Source organism: Podarcis cretensis (assembly GCF_951804945.1).
Source record: "Podarcis cretensis genome assembly, chromosome: 2".
In the NCBI taxonomy this organism is placed as follows: Eukaryota; Metazoa; Chordata; class Lepidosauria; order Squamata; family Lacertidae; genus Podarcis; species Podarcis cretensis.
The window spans coordinates 57,885,771-57,904,040 of record NC_137171.1 but is presented as its reverse complement, the minus strand read 5'-3'; the positions used below and the strand labels follow the sequence as shown (position 1 = coordinate 57,904,040).

Genomic DNA, 18,270 nt, shown 5'->3' with positions numbered 1-18,270 from the left:
ATTCAGAAGGACTTGCTTCTCAGCAAGCATGCATATAAGTCTGCGCTGCACAAATCTTTCAATCCCTGAACATGGTTAAGGCAGGAAAATGTCTTCCTCTTTTAGCAACTAAAACTAATGCACTCTTAGAAATGTTTTTGGCGGCTCTACGCACTAGTAAGACATCTGTTCACACATGAGCTGCTTTGTCTGGCAGATTTTTTCTGTGAAAAGATGATTTTATGATACTGTGCTGATGACATGGTTAATACATCCCATCTGAGGTATTAATTTGCCTGTCACTCTATTCATATCCCTATTGTCTTCTGATCCTTAATGCTGGTGTTCTGTTAATTTAAGCATAACGTTTCTTATACTTTAACAGAGTAGGGAATCCAATTCAGCCCATGGGCCACATTCCCTTTAACAGATCTAAAAAATAAAATTGATAGGCATATATTATATAGTATATAACTATTTAGCAGAGTTAAAACAGCTTGGAAGCAGGAGCCAAACCTTCCCCCATAGTTTCAATCACAGACCACTAGCATAGCTTATAAAAGCAAAATAAAATACACAGGAGTACCACTGGTAAAAGAAAAAAAAGGTTATTCACTTACTTCATGTTCACAATGATGGCTTTGGATTCTATGTCTACACCGTGAGCAATAGTTTCATAGCTGCCTTGTACAAGAGAAGAGCTGAGGGAGAGAGCAGAAGGAAGTGACAGAACATATACATTTAGTGGGAAACCACAAGGTATATTTTCCCTGACTATCTGTTAGTCTCAGCACTGCCCTCTACTGACTGGAGACATGCAAGGTTGCTTATGCAGTGGTACCTTGGTTCTCGAACGTAATCCATTCCAGAAGTCCATTAGAATTCTGAAACATTTGAAAACCAAGGCACAACTTCCGACTGGCGCAGGTGCCCCGGAAACAATAGCCAACCGCCACATCGGATGTTAGGCTTCTGAAAAATGTTCGAAAACTGGAATGCTTACTTCCGGGTTTTCCACATTCGGGATCCAATTTGTTCAATAACTAAGCCGTTCCAGAACCAAGGTTCCACTTTACCTAGCACCTTTTAGTGAGACCAGAGGAAAAAGTGGGTGGAGCAATAAATGTGAACTCCCCCTCCCCTTTTCTACAGCAGGCTTATGAAACAGAATGAATATCTGTCCATCAAAGTGAAAGTGCAGTTATACACACCACTCTTCACTTCCACCAACCAAAAATGCAGTCCTTCCTAACACAAACACCCACCACACATACCTAAACCCTTTAAAATAGGGATGGAGAACCCTTGGCCTTCAAGCTGTTTCTGAAGTGCAATTCTTATCACTTTGCCATGCTTGCTGGAGCTGATGAGAGCTGTAGTACAGCAACACCAAAGGCTCCCTACACCTGTGCAAAGTTACAGATCTACAAATTTGTCCAGGGTAGATATCCAGGATACCATACTGGGCATCACAAGGGGCAACGTGGTCATCTGACTGCACAGCCAAATGAAAGTTCTGTTAACCTCACTCCATGCTGAAACTCAGTTTGGACATCAGCTGGTAAGATGCAGGTGCATTAAAACTGTGATTGGTGTGATAAGTCTTACTGCTTCATCAATGCAAATATGATTTGCTTTGGTATAGGAATCTTTACAAGCTACTCAAGTTATATGATGAACTCCAGAAATAGTGTTAAAATGTGAACCTCGTCCGCACTGAATGTAGCTATTGACTCTGGTTGATACTGTTGTTTTTCTTCTTCTCAGACATACAGCAATGAAATCAATAAGCTTCTGGTCATTCCTCATATTACTTGAGGTTTTCCCATCAACTGCTTGGGGATGGATGGAATCCAATGGGAGCAAGCAATTTTATTCTGATACTGGGAGGCTAACGCATGAGGTATGGTTTAACCTTTCCTTGCTTTACAATGGCATTTCTTCTCTGTTCTTCTCTACGTTGCTATACATCCTTTCCCGAAACCCAGATTATTATTATATTATATATATTATTATATATTCAGAATGTGAATAGTCTATACTATACAGGTGGTAGTATGATTTAATGGCACAATGTCAGTTTCCATGTTCTACTTTAAAAACAACAACACAACTTTACTAATCAGATTTATATCCCAACTTTCCTCTATTGAACTATATATATCCAATATGTGGTTTTCCATTTAACTTCAACTACAAACATGGGAGATGTTGACTATTCCCAGAGAGATGTTGACTTCTCCCAGACTACACAATAAACTTCATGACTGAGTGGGGACTTGAGTCAAGATCCCTACAACTCAAAATAGCCATTCATTCTGATTCAGCAGTTCTCTGCTGTTGTTCAAGAGTCCAGGAAAGCCCAGACGTATGGCAAACCTAAGATCCACCCCACCCAACTAGATGGTGCTGCTTTTCACTGATCTAAAAAATAATTTTCTCATGAGCTCTGGCATGAGAATGGCAACTTCAAGTGAGCTTTACCTGGGCTTGAAATAGAAGTGAGAAAAATGACAGGCACAGAAATTATCTCAATTAGCTACCATATGGATGAGCAGATGATAGTCTGAGTTGGGCTACCAGTGCATCTCATTTGTGTATCACATTGTTTTATAACAGGACAAATTTAAACTGCCAACATCTGATGATGAAACAGAGCTTCCTACCCAATAGTAATAATTCTGTTCTTTGCTTTGAATAATATTTTGATTCATCAACACCTTTTATAAAATGCAATATGTTCCTAAATACAAACAACATAAGTCCTCTGTGTTTATGCAAAATTTACAAATCAAGGTTGCACAAATATTCTGGTCCTCATGTTCATAAACAGACCGCAATATTTAAATTAGCTTACATTTCTTCCCTTCTGTATAGTGACAAGGAAGTTAAAAGCTATCTGCTAGTCTCTTTGGGTTGTAAATTAATGACAATACTAATTTAGGTCCATGGTTATACTCTGATTGGAACTTTCTAACCACATGGAAAAAAATTCCAATAGTCATTTTTGAATATTGTATTGAGGTAATCTCCAAATCACTCTGAACCGAAACAGGCTGTTCTCCAAAGCAGTGAATAGGGATGTAAACTAAATCTCATTTTTAGTATAGACCCCTAATTTCAATGGCCCTTAAACCCAAACAATGTATATATAAGACTGCAATATTAGATCCAGAAAGTAAAAACAACAACATTTTGTTGTTTTCTTTCCTTTGAACATTTGAGTCCTGCCCTTCAATTCAAAGTATATCCTAGGTGACTTAACAATATTTAAAGCATAGAAATGTATAGATACCACATGAAACACCACGCGGCATACACAAGAGTAAGAACAAAAGATAAAATTGCAGCATATGGCTGGAGGTTTAAAAACCTAGGGAAACAAAAAGGTAGTTAGAAGAACATGATTTTAAGATTCAACATGCAAGGTCAACGAGGACAACAGTCTGCCAAAAATATTCATACTTCAACATTGCCTATAGTCTGATGAGTGTTCTCCTGAACTACGAAGTTACATTCAACATTGCTGCTTTTCAACATGAATACCTTTCAGTCACAGAAGTACAATCAGGGCCTACCTGTGGAGCCAGACTTATTTCCTTAGCAACCAATGCACTCTTATGTTCAAATACCTGTCAGAATTGTCCTTTTGTGTACTTTGGAGAGTTCTGGCAGAATGGAAGCTGTGACGGTTAAACCACATACAACACTTTTCTAGTTCCAAACACTTCCTGACAGAGATGGTCAGATTTTCCAGAAGCATCTCTCCAAGAACATGGCACCTCATGAAAGACTACCCTGTTTTATAAGACTCAACAATCGGTGACTATCCTACAAGTGTAACAACAAAGGGAAAGGACTTAAAAATATATATCCACTGCACAGTAAGTCATTGGCCTGCTTTAAAACTATCAGGTAATTATTTCATTAAGAAGACATTGGGTGTCTCTTAACAAAAGGAATTACTGGAAATGCCATCAGTGGATTGGTTGCACATTGAGGTTTTGCATGCATGCCTGTGAACCATCATAATGTATCCCGTGGAACTTCGAATTCTAGAATTGTAGATTTGGAAGGGACCACGAGGGTCATCTAGTCCGACCCCCTGCAATGCAGGAATCTTTTGCCCAATGTGAGGCTCAAACCCATGACCCTGAGATTAAACGTCTCATGCTCTACTGACTGAGCTTATCCTGGTAGCAGCAGTGGAGGAAGCCTCTCTGGCACCTGGGATGGCACACCCAGGGGCAGCGCGAACCGCCCTTAGGGGTGGGGTGTGCAGCACCCATAGGGATGGAGTGCATGGCACCCATAGGGGTGGGACGAGGCATGTGACACCCTTAGGGAGGGGCAGGGAGGGGTGGGCAGCACCCATAGGGATGGGGCACGCCATGGGGCCTCAGCACCCTACAGCTGGGGGGAGGCAGTGGGCGGACAGAGTGGAACCTGCAGGTGTCCGAGATGTGTGGCTTGAGTGTGCTGCAGGCCCAGCGGTGAGTGCCACCACCTGCCATTTTGTCACCCCCCTCAGTAGGGGCACCCGGGGCGGACTACAGCTACTGCACCTCCCTTGCTACACCCCTGCCTGGTAGGCTTCTTTTTTTTTATCTGACAAAAGCCCTGTGCCCTCTGACTTTATGGAGGGGATCTTAGGAGATTGTGCTGGTAGGAAGAGCTGAAAAAACCACCCATACATAACACCACACAAAACACATTAGAGTCCAGTACAAAGATGGAGCTACCTTGAATATTTCTTAGCTTTGTGTTTAGGCCACATCTTCACTACACATATAAAGCAGTCATAACTTTAAACAGGGCTCATAAACAGGGCTTTAATCCCACAGTTCAGTTTAACCACATAGGTACCTCAGGTTACAAACACCTCGGGTTACAAACACTTAGGTTACAGACACCGCTAACCCGGAAATAGTACCTCGGGTTAGGAACTTTACCTCAGGATGAAAACAGAAATTGTGCGCCGGCAGCAGCAGGAAGCCCCATTAGCTAAAGTGGTACCTCAGATTAAGAACAGTTTCAGGTTAAGAACGGACTTCCAGAACGAATTAAATTCATAACCAGAGGTACCACTGTACAACTGACTTCTGAGTAAACATTGCTGAGATGGCCCTACTTCCAGATGTTTAGTCTTTAGCCTGACAGCCATTGAAGAGCTGTTCTACTCCTTGGATTTGTATAATTAAGTTTCAGGCTTTCTATCCAGAGACAGAACAATCTGTACCAGCTCTTTAAGAACAGTAGTAAACAACAACAACAACAACAACAACAACAACAACAATACCCTAGCCATCTGACTGGATTTCCCCAGCCACTCTGGACGGCTGCCAACAGAATATCATTGCAGTGGTATGAAAGCATTCTTTTTAAATACATCTGCCATACTGCTTTCAGCTCTGTCCCTCTCACTTTATTTGGTATAGTGTAGCAACTAATGCTGCAGGGATATTCCCATCGGGGTCATTAAATGGGACTTACTTCTGAAGAATCATTCAGAGGATTGTGTTCTGCGGCTGTCAGCTATGTGCAAAAGGAGCACCTGTTCCATAAATCATATCCTTACGTTCTCTTACTTATACCCTTCTCTTAGTCCTGGCCTACTTTACAGAGCTGTTGTAAGGATTCCAGAAAGAACATGCAGGAAATGCTTTGAAACATGGTGGGAGTGTTTTTGTTGTTTTAATCCATTAGGTGAATGAGTGTTTGTGTTATAAATATTCCTGCTAAATAATATGTGACAGTATAGTAATCCATACTGTCAAGGGTGTGGGGGGAATGGATGGGTGGGGACGCTCTTCTCTCCCCCCCGCCCCCCCCCCCGAAATCTGACACGGTGTTTTAATAATACTTTCCTTATCAGCAGGAACCATACTTCAGCATTAATCAAGAGCTGGTAACACAAAGTGGTCATTGTTTTTTCCAGCTTGACAGCTGGAGGCAGTCTTTCATAACAGTAGAAAAGCTATTTGTGCCAAGATGTTGTCAAATTGTATCAAGGTTCACCCAGGTGTCTTGAAGTGCTTCAGTTCAGGTGCAATAAGGCTATGCACTAGCTTCATAAGATAGCACTGTCATATAGAAAAGCATTTTTAAAAAGATGGCAATTCATACCTGATAATGCTACCGCAACCTCCTTTTGAAAGTGCAGTTTGCACAGCAGCGAATATCTTGCAAACAATGCTCCTCAAAAGAGCAGGCGACAGTGACTTTGGCATAAACAATAATTATGTATTTTAAATTCATTTATATTGCATTCATGGGAGTGGGGAATAATAGATTCCGAAAGTGAGGTCTGAAGAGAAAATGTGGCGCGTGCTAAACGGCATTCAAAAGGATTTGCAGAATCTTGTTCATGAAGTGGTTTGGCAAAGTGAATTAATGTCCTGAAACCAAGACGACACATCAAAACATGTGCCATTGCAAAATTAGATTTTTAGCTCTCATTATGTGCTGTCTTAAAATGATGCCTAGGAAATAAACCCCATTTATAAGCCTCCATTTCAAAACTTTGGTGCAATATTACTCTTCCTGAGGCAAGATATTTCACTATCATTTATTTCAAACCATTTGGCCCTGGATTTGGATGTAATCAATATATATTTAGGAGAAATGTGAAGGATTTAAGATAAGTGGGAACACTCCCCTCCCCACACTAAGAAACACTTGAATATTAAATTACCTTTTTGCAGTGCTTTTATTCTGGGGGTACGCAGGGGTACGCATACCCCTAAACATATTGTGAATCTTTGTACTTTAGTCCATTTACTGTATTTATTTTCCCCAATTTGAACTATAAAATGGTGATTTTCTTGAGTCAAAATGAGAGTACCCCTAAACATTTTTTTAGGGGAAAACAGCACTGCCTTATTTTTATATCTGTGTACGTCTTGAAATGATTGTGAGAGTGAGAAACACAATGTGCAGACACTACAGCTCTTAAAGTTGTGGTAGAGAATCTTGGACCAGGGAACCAAACAGGGTCCTCTAGTTCTCTCTATCTTTATTATGACTTACCGTAATTTATGTTTACTAAATATATCTCTGGTCCTTTGAACTCTTCCTAGGCCACACCACTCATTGCTTAGCACCACATGTTTTTGCTTGGCTGGAATGTATCTTCAAGCTTGGATAATGTCCCTTGCTTGTGAATGGAGAATTTAGAGGGATATGTGCTTATTTGTGTAGAAAGCAGCCTACTGTACAAACATAAATTTTGCATGTGTTGCTCTGTCCACTTGACGTTTTACATAAATTTTGGGTAAATAATAATAATAATAATAATAATAATAATAATAATAATAATATTTTTTATTATTTATACCCCGCCCATCTGGCTGGGTTTCCCCAGCCACTCTGGGTGGCTTCCAACAAAACACTAAAATACAATAACCTATTAAACATTAAAAGCTTCCCTAAACAGGGCTGCCTTCAGATGTTTTCTAAAAGTTTGGTAGTTATTTTTCTATTTGACATCTGGTGGGAGGGCGTTCCACAGGGCAGGGGCCACTACCGAGAAGGCCCTCTGCCTGGTTCCCTGTAACTTGGCTTTTCTCAGCAAGGGAACTGCCAGAAGGCCCTCTGCACTGGACCTCAGCTGGACTTTATGTTTAATTCCCCCTTAGTCTGTGCCATTCTGAGCAATACATGGTGACTATATGGGAGAGTAAAGCAAGCTTCTTGTATCAGGCAAAAATCTAGGAACTTGGCTCAGAGTCAATGGCTACAGTGAGCTTACACAGGCCCACATCAAAATTGTGGCCTCTCCTAGCACACTGCTATCCACTGTGTTTCCTTGACAAAGACTTTGAGCTTTGAACAGCTATGTGATGGGCAGGAATTCAACAGGTGTACCTTCCTGTTACGGCAGCTCTGTGCTGGATAAAGCTATATGTTGGATTAATAGTAAATACAAAGTCTACAAATATTGTAGAAGTTAGACGTATAGCAATAATTTATTGTTTAAAATATATTCAGATGAGTTCTGTTGTGTTGGTAAATATATATTTTGGAGTGGTTCACCAACTGCCTTTCAAATGTAGGAATTCACATTTTGCTAAGGGTTCATAAATCACTTTGGAGCTTGACACTGATCTTGCTAATAAGGTGTTGGTGTTTCTATCCAGAAACGTCTCTATTGACTGTAAATTCCTCTTTGAGAGCATGTTCCTGCCTGTACTTGTACACAAAATTTGTCAGTGTTGGTGTCAATAATAAGACAACTTGAGTTAGAGTGTAAGTATGTAAGTATATGATCATTGTGCTCATTCCCATTTTCAATTTCTTCTACAATTGAAACAGAAACTGAATGGGAGATGAGGTCTGTGAGGCTACTGTAACATCCATTGTAGCCTGATACTTAAGTATCTACTTCAACATATGCAAGGACATTGAGAAGAATTAATTGCAGGAAAATGGCCAAGCACTGTCACCTCTTGATGGCGTTTCCTTAGCTTCACTCTGCTACTGTACTATGATATAATCATGTTTACCAGAAATGAGACCCACTGATTTCAGTAGAATTTTATTTCCACCTGCATATCTTCATGATCTTGTTTGCGTGCCGCGGTAAATAATAGTTTATGGTTTACTGTGAACATAGAATCATAGAATTGTAGAGTTGGAAGGGAGCATGTGGGTGTCAGCATCGCCCTTTGAGCCAGTGTCACCAACTGGACTCATGCACTTCAACCCCGACTGGGCTAGGCGAGCTGGGTAGCACTTCCAGAGACCACCAGGTCAAAGTGCTGTGGACTCACAGCTTAGAGCTGTGAGCACCGGATTCACTCCCACTATACAGTCGTCGCACAGCAGAGTATAGCAGAGTCTGGCAGTGTATACACGACTCGGAGAGCAGCTCTGTAGAATATCTTCTTTTATTCTATAACTACAACTATAATACAAAACTATATACAGAGCTAAATAGGTCTAAGTATAAATGAATGCTACACTGAGTGTCTGCAGCTGCTCTTAGCAGCAACCTTATCTCTACACACGATCTCTAACACTCAGTCTCTCTCTGTCTCCGACACACTGACTGACTGACTGACTTGGTGCTGGAGCTGAATAAGTAGAAAGCAGAACACTGCTCCTCCTCTCTGGAGAATCAGCAGACTCGTCAGGAGATTCTTGGATATGGGAGGGGTGAAATCTCCTCAGTGGGCCATCTAGTCTAACCCCCTTCAGTGCAGGATACTTTGCTCAATGTAGAACTCAAACCCATGAGTCTCATGCTTTACCAACCTTGGGTTTCTGGGGCCATGGTGCCATGCAGCGTGCATGGCCCTGGTATTGAAATATGTGGGTGCCAAGTCCCTTCATGGATAATTTTGTGTGTGCTCAGGCACCCAGGGCCCCAGGGAGTTGGCACTTATGTTACCAACTGAGCTGTCCCAGGTTGATGAGGGCTATGTTGCTCCTCCCCACTAGTATAGAGAAGAAACATAACATAATCCCTGGCTTAGCATTGTGCTTCAAACCAGGCTCAGTCGTTTGTTTCACTCACTGAAACAAACCACAGTCTGTAAACCAATGAAAATTCTGGACTACCTATTGTGCTTTGGAGCAAAATAAACCATGATCAGAGGGGAAGAACAAAGCAGCCCAGATCAGACACAAACCATTTACTGTGGTGGTCTGTGACATAAGAGGTAGGCCTATATTTCCCCCTGTAGGCGACTGTCTGAAAAATGTTTAATTGGAAGCAAGTTCTTTTTTTAAAATGGAGCATATCTTAAGATAAACATGATTATAATGAGGCTGTTACTTTCTCTAGCTCTCAGTATCTTTGTATATGTCACTTTTGTGAATGAAAACATTTTTATTTTTAATGGAATCATTAAATTAGTATTAACCATCTGATTTAATGTAAATGTGATCTTCTGAAAAGTAAATGTAAGCAGAGTGAAAAATAAATATATTTTTCTTTGCAGGAATCCAGAAGCTTTGAAGGCACAAGAAGAAAGGGTAAGTAGTTAGATTTTTATTTTTAATATTTTTTTCTGGAAAATGTAATCATTCAGATTTAGAATAGGCATCTTTTTTAACATTTTAAATGCTTACTGGTTACATAGCATTTTTTTTAAAAAAATCATCCCCAAATGTTGCTCTGTAGCAAAATCTTATCAATATAATATGCTCAATATTGAGAACTGATTTCAGTGTATGAAATTTTTCACTGTCTCTTAATTGTAACAAACAACTGTTTAGATTCAACTTCACAGCCATAAATGTCTTGGAACTTTATATGATAAACTCTGTTTGATGTTCTGTGAAAATTCATTTCACAAAAGGGAACAAAAAGAAGCTGCCTATAAAGGAGATTGATAGTTCAAAACCCGTAGACATAAATAGTGTCCGTTTGGTGAATATTTCTACATAGCATCCTGTCCTGATACACTGGTATATTAATTCACTTTATCAAACTATAGCGTGTGTAGCAAATAACAATGAGCACAAACAGCTAAGAAAAAATGCTACTCTGTTTTAACTTGAAAAATTGTGGTAATATGCTTGTTGTACAATGTGGCTATGTACAAAGGAATCAAAGTACAGGGAAACACCAAACCACCCCATGGTTTCATAGTTTTAATTGATGGGGGTTTCAAGAATTGCACTAGGCTGGTGTTGCGGAAAAACTGTTTGCTTTATGTTTGGGAAGGGCTGTTTGTAAATGTTCATTTGGAGGTTACTTGGTTATAGATGAGGCTAGTTTTCTAGATGGATTAGTACTGGAAGCAAAGCGTGTTGCAGTTGTATGGATTGATGGCCTTCATTGTTGCTCTACAGCAATCCATCTCTGGTCAGTGCGTATAACTTGATAAAATGCAGAGGCTAAAATGTTTGAGTCCGCTGTGTGTTGTAATCATCGCCCATGTCCATCTGTACCCAGTTGCCTTGAACAACCATTCACTTCGCTTCGCTTCACCTTTCAGTGGAGAGAGGGGGAGCAAGCACAACAAGTGTAGTAAGCAGCTGTTTTAATTCAGCTCTTGTCAACTGCCTCTCAAGTTAAAACCAAAAGGTTATCGGCAAAACGTCTCAGACAGTTGTGTGATTGCATTGTGATTGATGGCTGTCTAAGGACATGGAAAGAGTCATGAAGCGCTGGCTAACAGCAGCAGCCAAATGCATTCCTGCCCTGCGAGCACAAGGTTGCAGCCAGTGGGCTGAGATTCTGTGGTCATGGGAGGGGGGAAATGTTGAGAGAGGGGAAACTGGAAACAATAACAGATTCCAGGGTGTGTTGACATTAGGAGTGTATGAATTGCTCAATTATTGGTTTTTCTCATTTTTTTTTTTTTCATTTTTCAAATCTTAAATTCAGTTTGCCTATTTCTGCATCAGTTTGCATTTTAAATAAAATCTACATAAAAATCAGTATGAACTTTTGTGCACATTTCTCCCCAAATACACATTTTTGTATATATTTTCTCTAATTTACACATTTTTGTAAGTCATTTATTTCAATACAATGCATTTTTAACTGATATACAGATTTCCATGCACACAGTCCTCTAATATATGTGTTTTGGAAAAGTGAGGTAGTGTACTGTTTACAAAATTTGGAGATACTCAAATTCCAAATCATAGATGTCTTTCAGTTCACATCATTCTTTGGGGAGTGTGAATTAGGTGGCTTCGCATTACAATGCAATCTGAAATGAATCCCCACCCCCTTTCCCTAGTTGGCACAGATAACATAATGTGCAAAACTGGGACAGCAATATATAAGGGGTGAACAAATACCTTCAGATTTCCATGTTTTCTTATTAATTGGAAGCTGTCTCAAGCTGTTCTTTATTAACACAGACAATGGACAGCTGGCTGAAAAATGGCTATCAAAGAGCTCCAGTCTATTTACTGTTAACTTTTCAGTTTTGTTTAACAGATGTTTCTGGAATGCCTAATATATCTCTGTAGAAATGTGAAGTGGGAAACAGTTCTCCAATAAAAAGATGACTATAATTCCCTGTTTTGTCTGCACTGTGTTTTAGATCAGACTGTAAAACATCAGCGTACAAATTTTCTTGTGACTGAAGGGTACCACATGGACACCTGCTCTTGTCCATACTTGCAAGAGTTTCAAACAAATGGGGGGAGGGGAGGCAAGCAGCTGTGACTATAATTGAATAGGCCTTTATTGAACTCCAAGAACTCTGAGTCTTATGATGCTTTGCTACAAATGATCCAATAAATGGGTACCTAAGAACTATGAGATGTCTTTCCTTGAAAGACTGCAATGACACCCATTTTTCTGAATCTTGCTTTCATTTTGAATCTCCTCAACAGGCAATGCAGGACTTGAATGAGTATCGCAGCCCATAAACTTGGAAGTATAGCCACTCTGCAGCTGTGACTGGGGCATGGCAATATTGTGAGATGCCAGCAAGTCTAAGTCTAAGCCTTACTTCCCCCCTTCCCCCCTTTAGGAGGCAATCCCTCAGCTAATATGTGGGATGTGTTAATGTCTGCCATCTTGCAGCTCTTTGGTGTAGTGCCATCCCTTGCTGCTGTTGCCCACTATCATTGACTGCGTACCAGTGCATGGCCAATTCTGAATATACCAATAGTCCCAAGCTGATTTAGTGAGGACTATATCCTCACTAAGATGGCATGAATAAGCAAGCTATCAAACAGGCTGTTAGCATTACTTGCCTCAATTTCCCTTTGGATCTTTGTGCCAAAAAAAGGGCTCCCAGAGTGGCTTTCATATCACGAAAAGGCAGTCCCTGACCCCAGGTTTACAATCTACAAAGACAAGACCCAACAGGGGTATGGAATGGGAGAGAAGAGGAAATAGACAAACTTTGGTTTAAGTGGTTTTAAAGACCAACTAGGATAGAAAAAAATCAAGAACAGGAGGCACCAACAGTTGCTTGTCAGCTGTACAGATGGAGTGGCCCTGCATCCCTTCTCTTATTCATTGTTATAAACTGCCCTGAGACCTTTTTGGCAAAGGTGGTATATATACATTTTTGAAGAAACAAGAACTGTGACTCATTGGGAACTGGATACAGAGGTTGCTCAAGGTGCTAACTATTGAGTATTTTTTTGTTCTAACTCCTCCCTCCAAACATATTTTGGGAAGGGCTTTAGCTCAGTGGTAGATCATCTCCTTTGCATGTGAAGGAGGTTCAGTCCTTTGATTCAATCCTCAGCATCTCCTGAGCTAGATGAACCAGTTGTCTGACTCAGAATAAGGCAGTTTCCTATGCTCCTATGCCAATTATTCCCCCCCCCCTAGTTATCTACACCTTCCAGAGAGATGAAGGGATAGTGGGGTTTGTGTGAGAGGTTATAATACTGTCATTTTTACATTGAATTTGAATGGAATAAATAGCTGTGGAAGGAACAGAGAAGGATTGCTCCTTCTCTCCCTCCCCACCTCAGCCTTTGCAGTTGTAGTCATATTTTGTGACATTGTGTTTGCTTTCATCAAATACTTTTTCCAATACCATCTGTCAAAGCAAGCTCCCTTGAATTGTAGACAGCAGCACAAACAGTCAGATGTGAAGAGATTCTTCAGTGCCAGCCTGAACTCTGCCTATCTGTAATCAAAGTGTGTTTGGAGATTTACAAGCAGTGGCAAGGAAGTCAACAGCAGAATGTTACTCAGCCTGATAAATATATGGCTGGTCACAGAAAATATCAGAGGGGATTAGCTAAACCGGTGTGGGATTTTTTATTCTTCTCTTCATATCAGCGGATACTGAAGCACTTGCCCGTCTGCCCTGATCTTCTCCCATAACAAAAAAAGTCCTAAATATAATGCAGTGCACTTAGAAATAAGATACATAGATAAATCAAGTGATTATTAAATGTTGTGTAACAGCAGGTGGCGCTGTGGGTTAAAGCCTCAGCGCCTAGGACTTGCCGATTGAAAGGTCGGCGGTTTGAATCCCTGCGGCGGGGTGCGCTCCCGCTGCTCGGTCCCAGCGCCTGCCAACCTAGCAGTTCGAAAGCACCTCCGGGTGCAAGTAGATAAATAGGGACCGCTTACCAGCGGGAAGGTAAACGGCGTTTCCGTGTGCGGCTCTGGCTCGCCAGAGCAGCGATGTCACGCTGGCCACATGACCCGGAAGTGTCTCAGGACAGCGCTGGCCCCTGGCCTCTTAAGTGAGATGGGCGCACAACCCCAGAGTCTGTCAAGACTGGCCCGTACGGGCAGGGGTACCTTTACCTTTACCTTTAACAGCAAGATGACAAAATGTGTAAGAAAACAGGATAGCCAGGTTGGTGATCTTTTGGAACAGAGTGTGTTCATCTGGATATGTCTTATGCACGTAGCAAAGTTTTGATTGAAGCTCTGGACTTGGGTCTCAAAGTTGTTGTAAGAGGCAAAGAAGTGGTCCTCAGCAGTGGCAGATGGCGTCCATTAGGACTAGTAGGGAGGAAGGCAAGGAGCCAAGGGATAAGTGGAGCCAGAGCCAATGACAAGTCAAGCCAATTAAATCTATTGCTATCCCCGATCTCCTCCCCGCTGCTGAGTTCTACACTAAGGCTAAGGAACAGGAAGCAGATAGGCAGCCCCATCCCCTGGGTTGGTTGTAAGTAAGAAAGCAGGTAGGTGGTGGGTAGCTGAGGACAGCCTGAACTAGGAGGGGCAATGCCCCATTCATTCAAACTGAGCAGCCTCCACTGGTCCTCAATTCACAATGGTTACTTCAACACAGAGCTTCTGAAAGCAGTGCCCCTCCACAATAAGCTGGATGCTGAATTAAAGCTATATTTCCACATAGCACGTCACATGGTGCACTGCGATCTTTCAGCAATGCTCTTCGCCATGGTCAACAACCTTCTATACAGTTGTACAAAATGGGTGCCCCTTTATACCAAAGAGCAAAGACTTTTGGTCTAGTGGGAGATGCCCATGAAGGAGGAGAGGAGGGTATTCCCCCCCCCCGCCAATTCCTGCTGCAGCTCCCAGAGTTCCCGAAAAGTCTCTTCTGAAGTGTGCCTCCCCACCTTTCAGAACAGATTTTCAGAAGGCAGGGAAAGGAAATTGGGAAGAGAGACACTTTCTCTTCCATTGGTAGATGTCTGGCTGGAGCAAGTGCATGAGTATCGATTGGATTCTACCCCATAATGTTTACTGAAAAGTGAGTTTCATTCTTCAAAAATTCCTTCTATCTTCCCTCCTTGAAAGATATTACATAAACTAAAACTAACTAAAGGGCAGAACATGAATGATCATTTTCTTTTCCTTTTTTATTATTTTGCTATATGGCATGATTTTATTGTGTATTATTAAGGCACACAATTGCTCAGTGTCACCAGTATATGCTCATCTGGCTCATCTAAGAAATTTCAAAGAACCTTTGTTCTAAATAATGATGGAACTCATGGGTGAAGAATACTTTTATTTCAATATATCTTTGTTACTTGTAAAGGGGAACTTTGTATACCTTATTATTTTACTGAATTTTTGTACTTTTGTCCTTTTAGGCTGTGATGTTTTACGGTTTACATCTTTGAGTCTTAATTTTCTTACTTTTTGCTATATTTGCACTTCTTAACAAAATCAATAAAATATTTTTTAAAAAATTATTCCAAGGTTTGCTTTACGGAATTCCTGCCCTTTATTTTTTCCTGTTCACACACAGCACAAAGATTACTGATGAATATGTATTCCATTAATTGCCATATGAAGAGCTTGCTTAAGATGCTCATTACTGTAAGTTTCTGCTCCTTTGGGGGAGGAGGCTGCAATACCTAACTTCCTATCATTTTATCCTAACTTCTAAATAGAAAAAAAGCTCTATGTTGCTATCTTAAAATGAAAATGAATCTTGTGCTAGTAGCTTATTCCTGTTCCAGGTCTGCAAACGTTGATTAATATGTTCTACATGAAATATTTGTGAAATCATACAATTGTCAAGTTGGAAGGGACCCAAAGGGTCATCTACACACAATATAGTGTGTGTGCTTATGTAGTCAAAACAAAATAAAAAAATTCCTTCCAGTAGCACCTTAAAGACCAACTAAGTTAGTTCTTGGTATGAGCTTTCGTGTGCATGCACACTTCTCATACCAAGAACTAACTTAGTTGGTCTTTAAGGTGCTACTGGAAGGAATTTTTTTATTTTGTTTTGACTATGGCAGACCAACACGGCTACCTATCTGTAACTGCTTATGTAGTGTTTGACTTGCCCCCAGATAACAAAAGCAGTGAGGCAGCTGCTTGCGCATGCATCTAATTCTCACTTTCTGTGAGAACATCTGTGTCTGAGACTGGGTTTGTTCCACCAGCATATGCTGCTGGGTTCCCAGACTCCATAGTATTTCATCTCTAGGGCTGCATTACCTCACCGGTATCCTTCCAAGGACCATAGATGGGGCTAGAACAGGGGTCAGCAACTTTTTTCAGCTGTGGGCTGGTCCACCATCACTCAGACCATGTGGTGGGCCAGACTACATTTGGGGGGGGGGGGAATTATGAACAAATTCCTATGCCCCACAAATAATCCAGAGGTGCATTTTAAATAAAAGGCCACATTCCACTCATATAAAAACATGCTGATTCCTGAACCGTCCGTGGGCCAGATTGAGAAGGCAATTGGGCCGCATCCAGCCCCTGGGCTTTAGGTTGCCTACCCCTGGGCTAGAGGCAAATGCTGGGATGGACAATGCTGTGGATGTGACCCTTAACTTTGTACAGTAGGCTGCACTGCAGCTACACAAAAGTGAAAGGATTCTACTCCCACCTGTCTCCATCCATAGAATCATAGAACTGTTGAACTGGAAGAGACTCTGGGGTCATCTAGTTCAGCCCCCTGCAATGCAGGCAGCTCCACTAAAGCAGCCATGACAGATGGCCATCCAACCTCTGCTTGAAAACCTTTAAGGAAGGGGAATCCCCCAGGTCTGAGGTCTCCCCCACAGCTCTGCTGCAGCCCCACCTTTTCATGCACAAGTGTTTCTCTTTTCCTTTGTGAACTGTTGAAGAGTATGGTATTTTAGGAGAGCTAAATGCCTCTATGACTCCCACTAAATGTGAATGTTTCAGTTTTCCTGTACATAGTGCTACATAAAGCATATGGTTTAGAGCTGATTCTTAAGGCACAATTCACATATGAAACTCAGGCAACTTTGTCCTGTCATGTGCCATTCAACCGGTTAATTGATTATTATACCATTAATAATCCACACTGTTAAGGCCCATTCTTGCAAGGTTCTAGGAAATCTGCAGAAGGGCTCAAATTGCCCTTCTTTGCTTCTGATAGCCATGAAGGATGAGTCCCTTCTTAATAATATTTTTTTTAAAGAACCATACACATGCCTGAGTGAGTAATTGTACTAAGCTTAAGAGACCTGGATTCTCGGCCGGGGCAAATTGCAATAGCTTTCTCCCTCCTATCCCCTGTTTGTTGATGAAGCTATTCAATCTGGCTTGGAGACTCCAGCCATAATTATTCATTTGTTTATATTTTGCTTGCAGCCATCCATTCAAGAAATTGGTGTCAAATGATGGGGTTTTTTAAGTCAGCCAGCCAAGAAATGATCGAAACAATTTTTCCCTCTCCGCTCATCTGTCTAACTTTAACAAATGACATGTATCTTGAGGGTTATCAGCAGATGAATAAGACAGAACTGTGCTGCAGGTTGTTGTAGTAGATAGCTTTAAAAAACCCCTTAAAAAAAAAAATGCATTAAATCCAGAAATGCTCAGGTGCAAGTATGCATTTGTTTTACAATGCCGTGATTTAACTTTTTTCAGTTTAAACATTTAAATAATGTACATTTCATCTAGTACTGCAGATAAGTGGTAGCAAGGCTGTATTCTTTTTAATCAGAATGAATAAGAACTTTGCATATTCTTTATTTATTTGCTTCAATGTTATTTCAGCTTCAGAAAAACAATATTTATAGGGTTTTGTCCCTCTGAGTCCCTCCACTAATGGGAGTCTTGATCCAGCAAAAACTTCCATAAGCACTAAAGGAGAAGAGATGATTTTTGCAAGAATCTCCTCTTTCTTCTAGTCCTCTGTGGAACTTCTCATCTAGTCTAAGGTTACCAATTTTTTTCCCAATGAATCCGGGGACACTTTTCAACTTCAGTGGATTCAATGGAACAGTAAGTGTTAGAATTTAATCAAGGCTCAGAGTGTTAAAACTGGTGCCAGACCCATGTATATTAAGTTGTACACTAGACACTTCTAATCCCCTGGAATTAAGTCAGACTAAGCTTCCAAAGTGAGGTGATGGATCAGAGGAACGCGGGTGGCGCTGTGGTCTAAACCACAGAGCCTAGGGCTTGCCGATCAGAAGTCGGTGGTT

The 18,270-nt window shown here is 41.0% G+C and overlaps 1 protein-coding gene across 3 annotated transcripts in view; it reads left to right on the top strand.

Annotated features, from left to right (window-relative positions):
* Nucleotides 1–18,270, top strand: part of FSTL4 (follistatin like 4) — a 353,517-nt gene that overhangs the window by 11,185 nt on the left and 324,062 nt on the right. For all 3 annotated transcript variants that reach the window (XM_079968105.1, XM_079968104.1, XM_079968103.1), the window contains exons 2-3: nt 1,747–1,882; nt 9,924–9,957. In XM_079968105.1, the coding sequence (XP_079824231.1) occupies nt 1,757–1,882; nt 9,924–9,957 (160 nt within the window). In that variant the 5' untranslated portion in view covers nt 1,747–1,756. The remainder of the gene's footprint in view (nt 1–1,746; nt 1,883–9,923; nt 9,958–18,270) is intronic.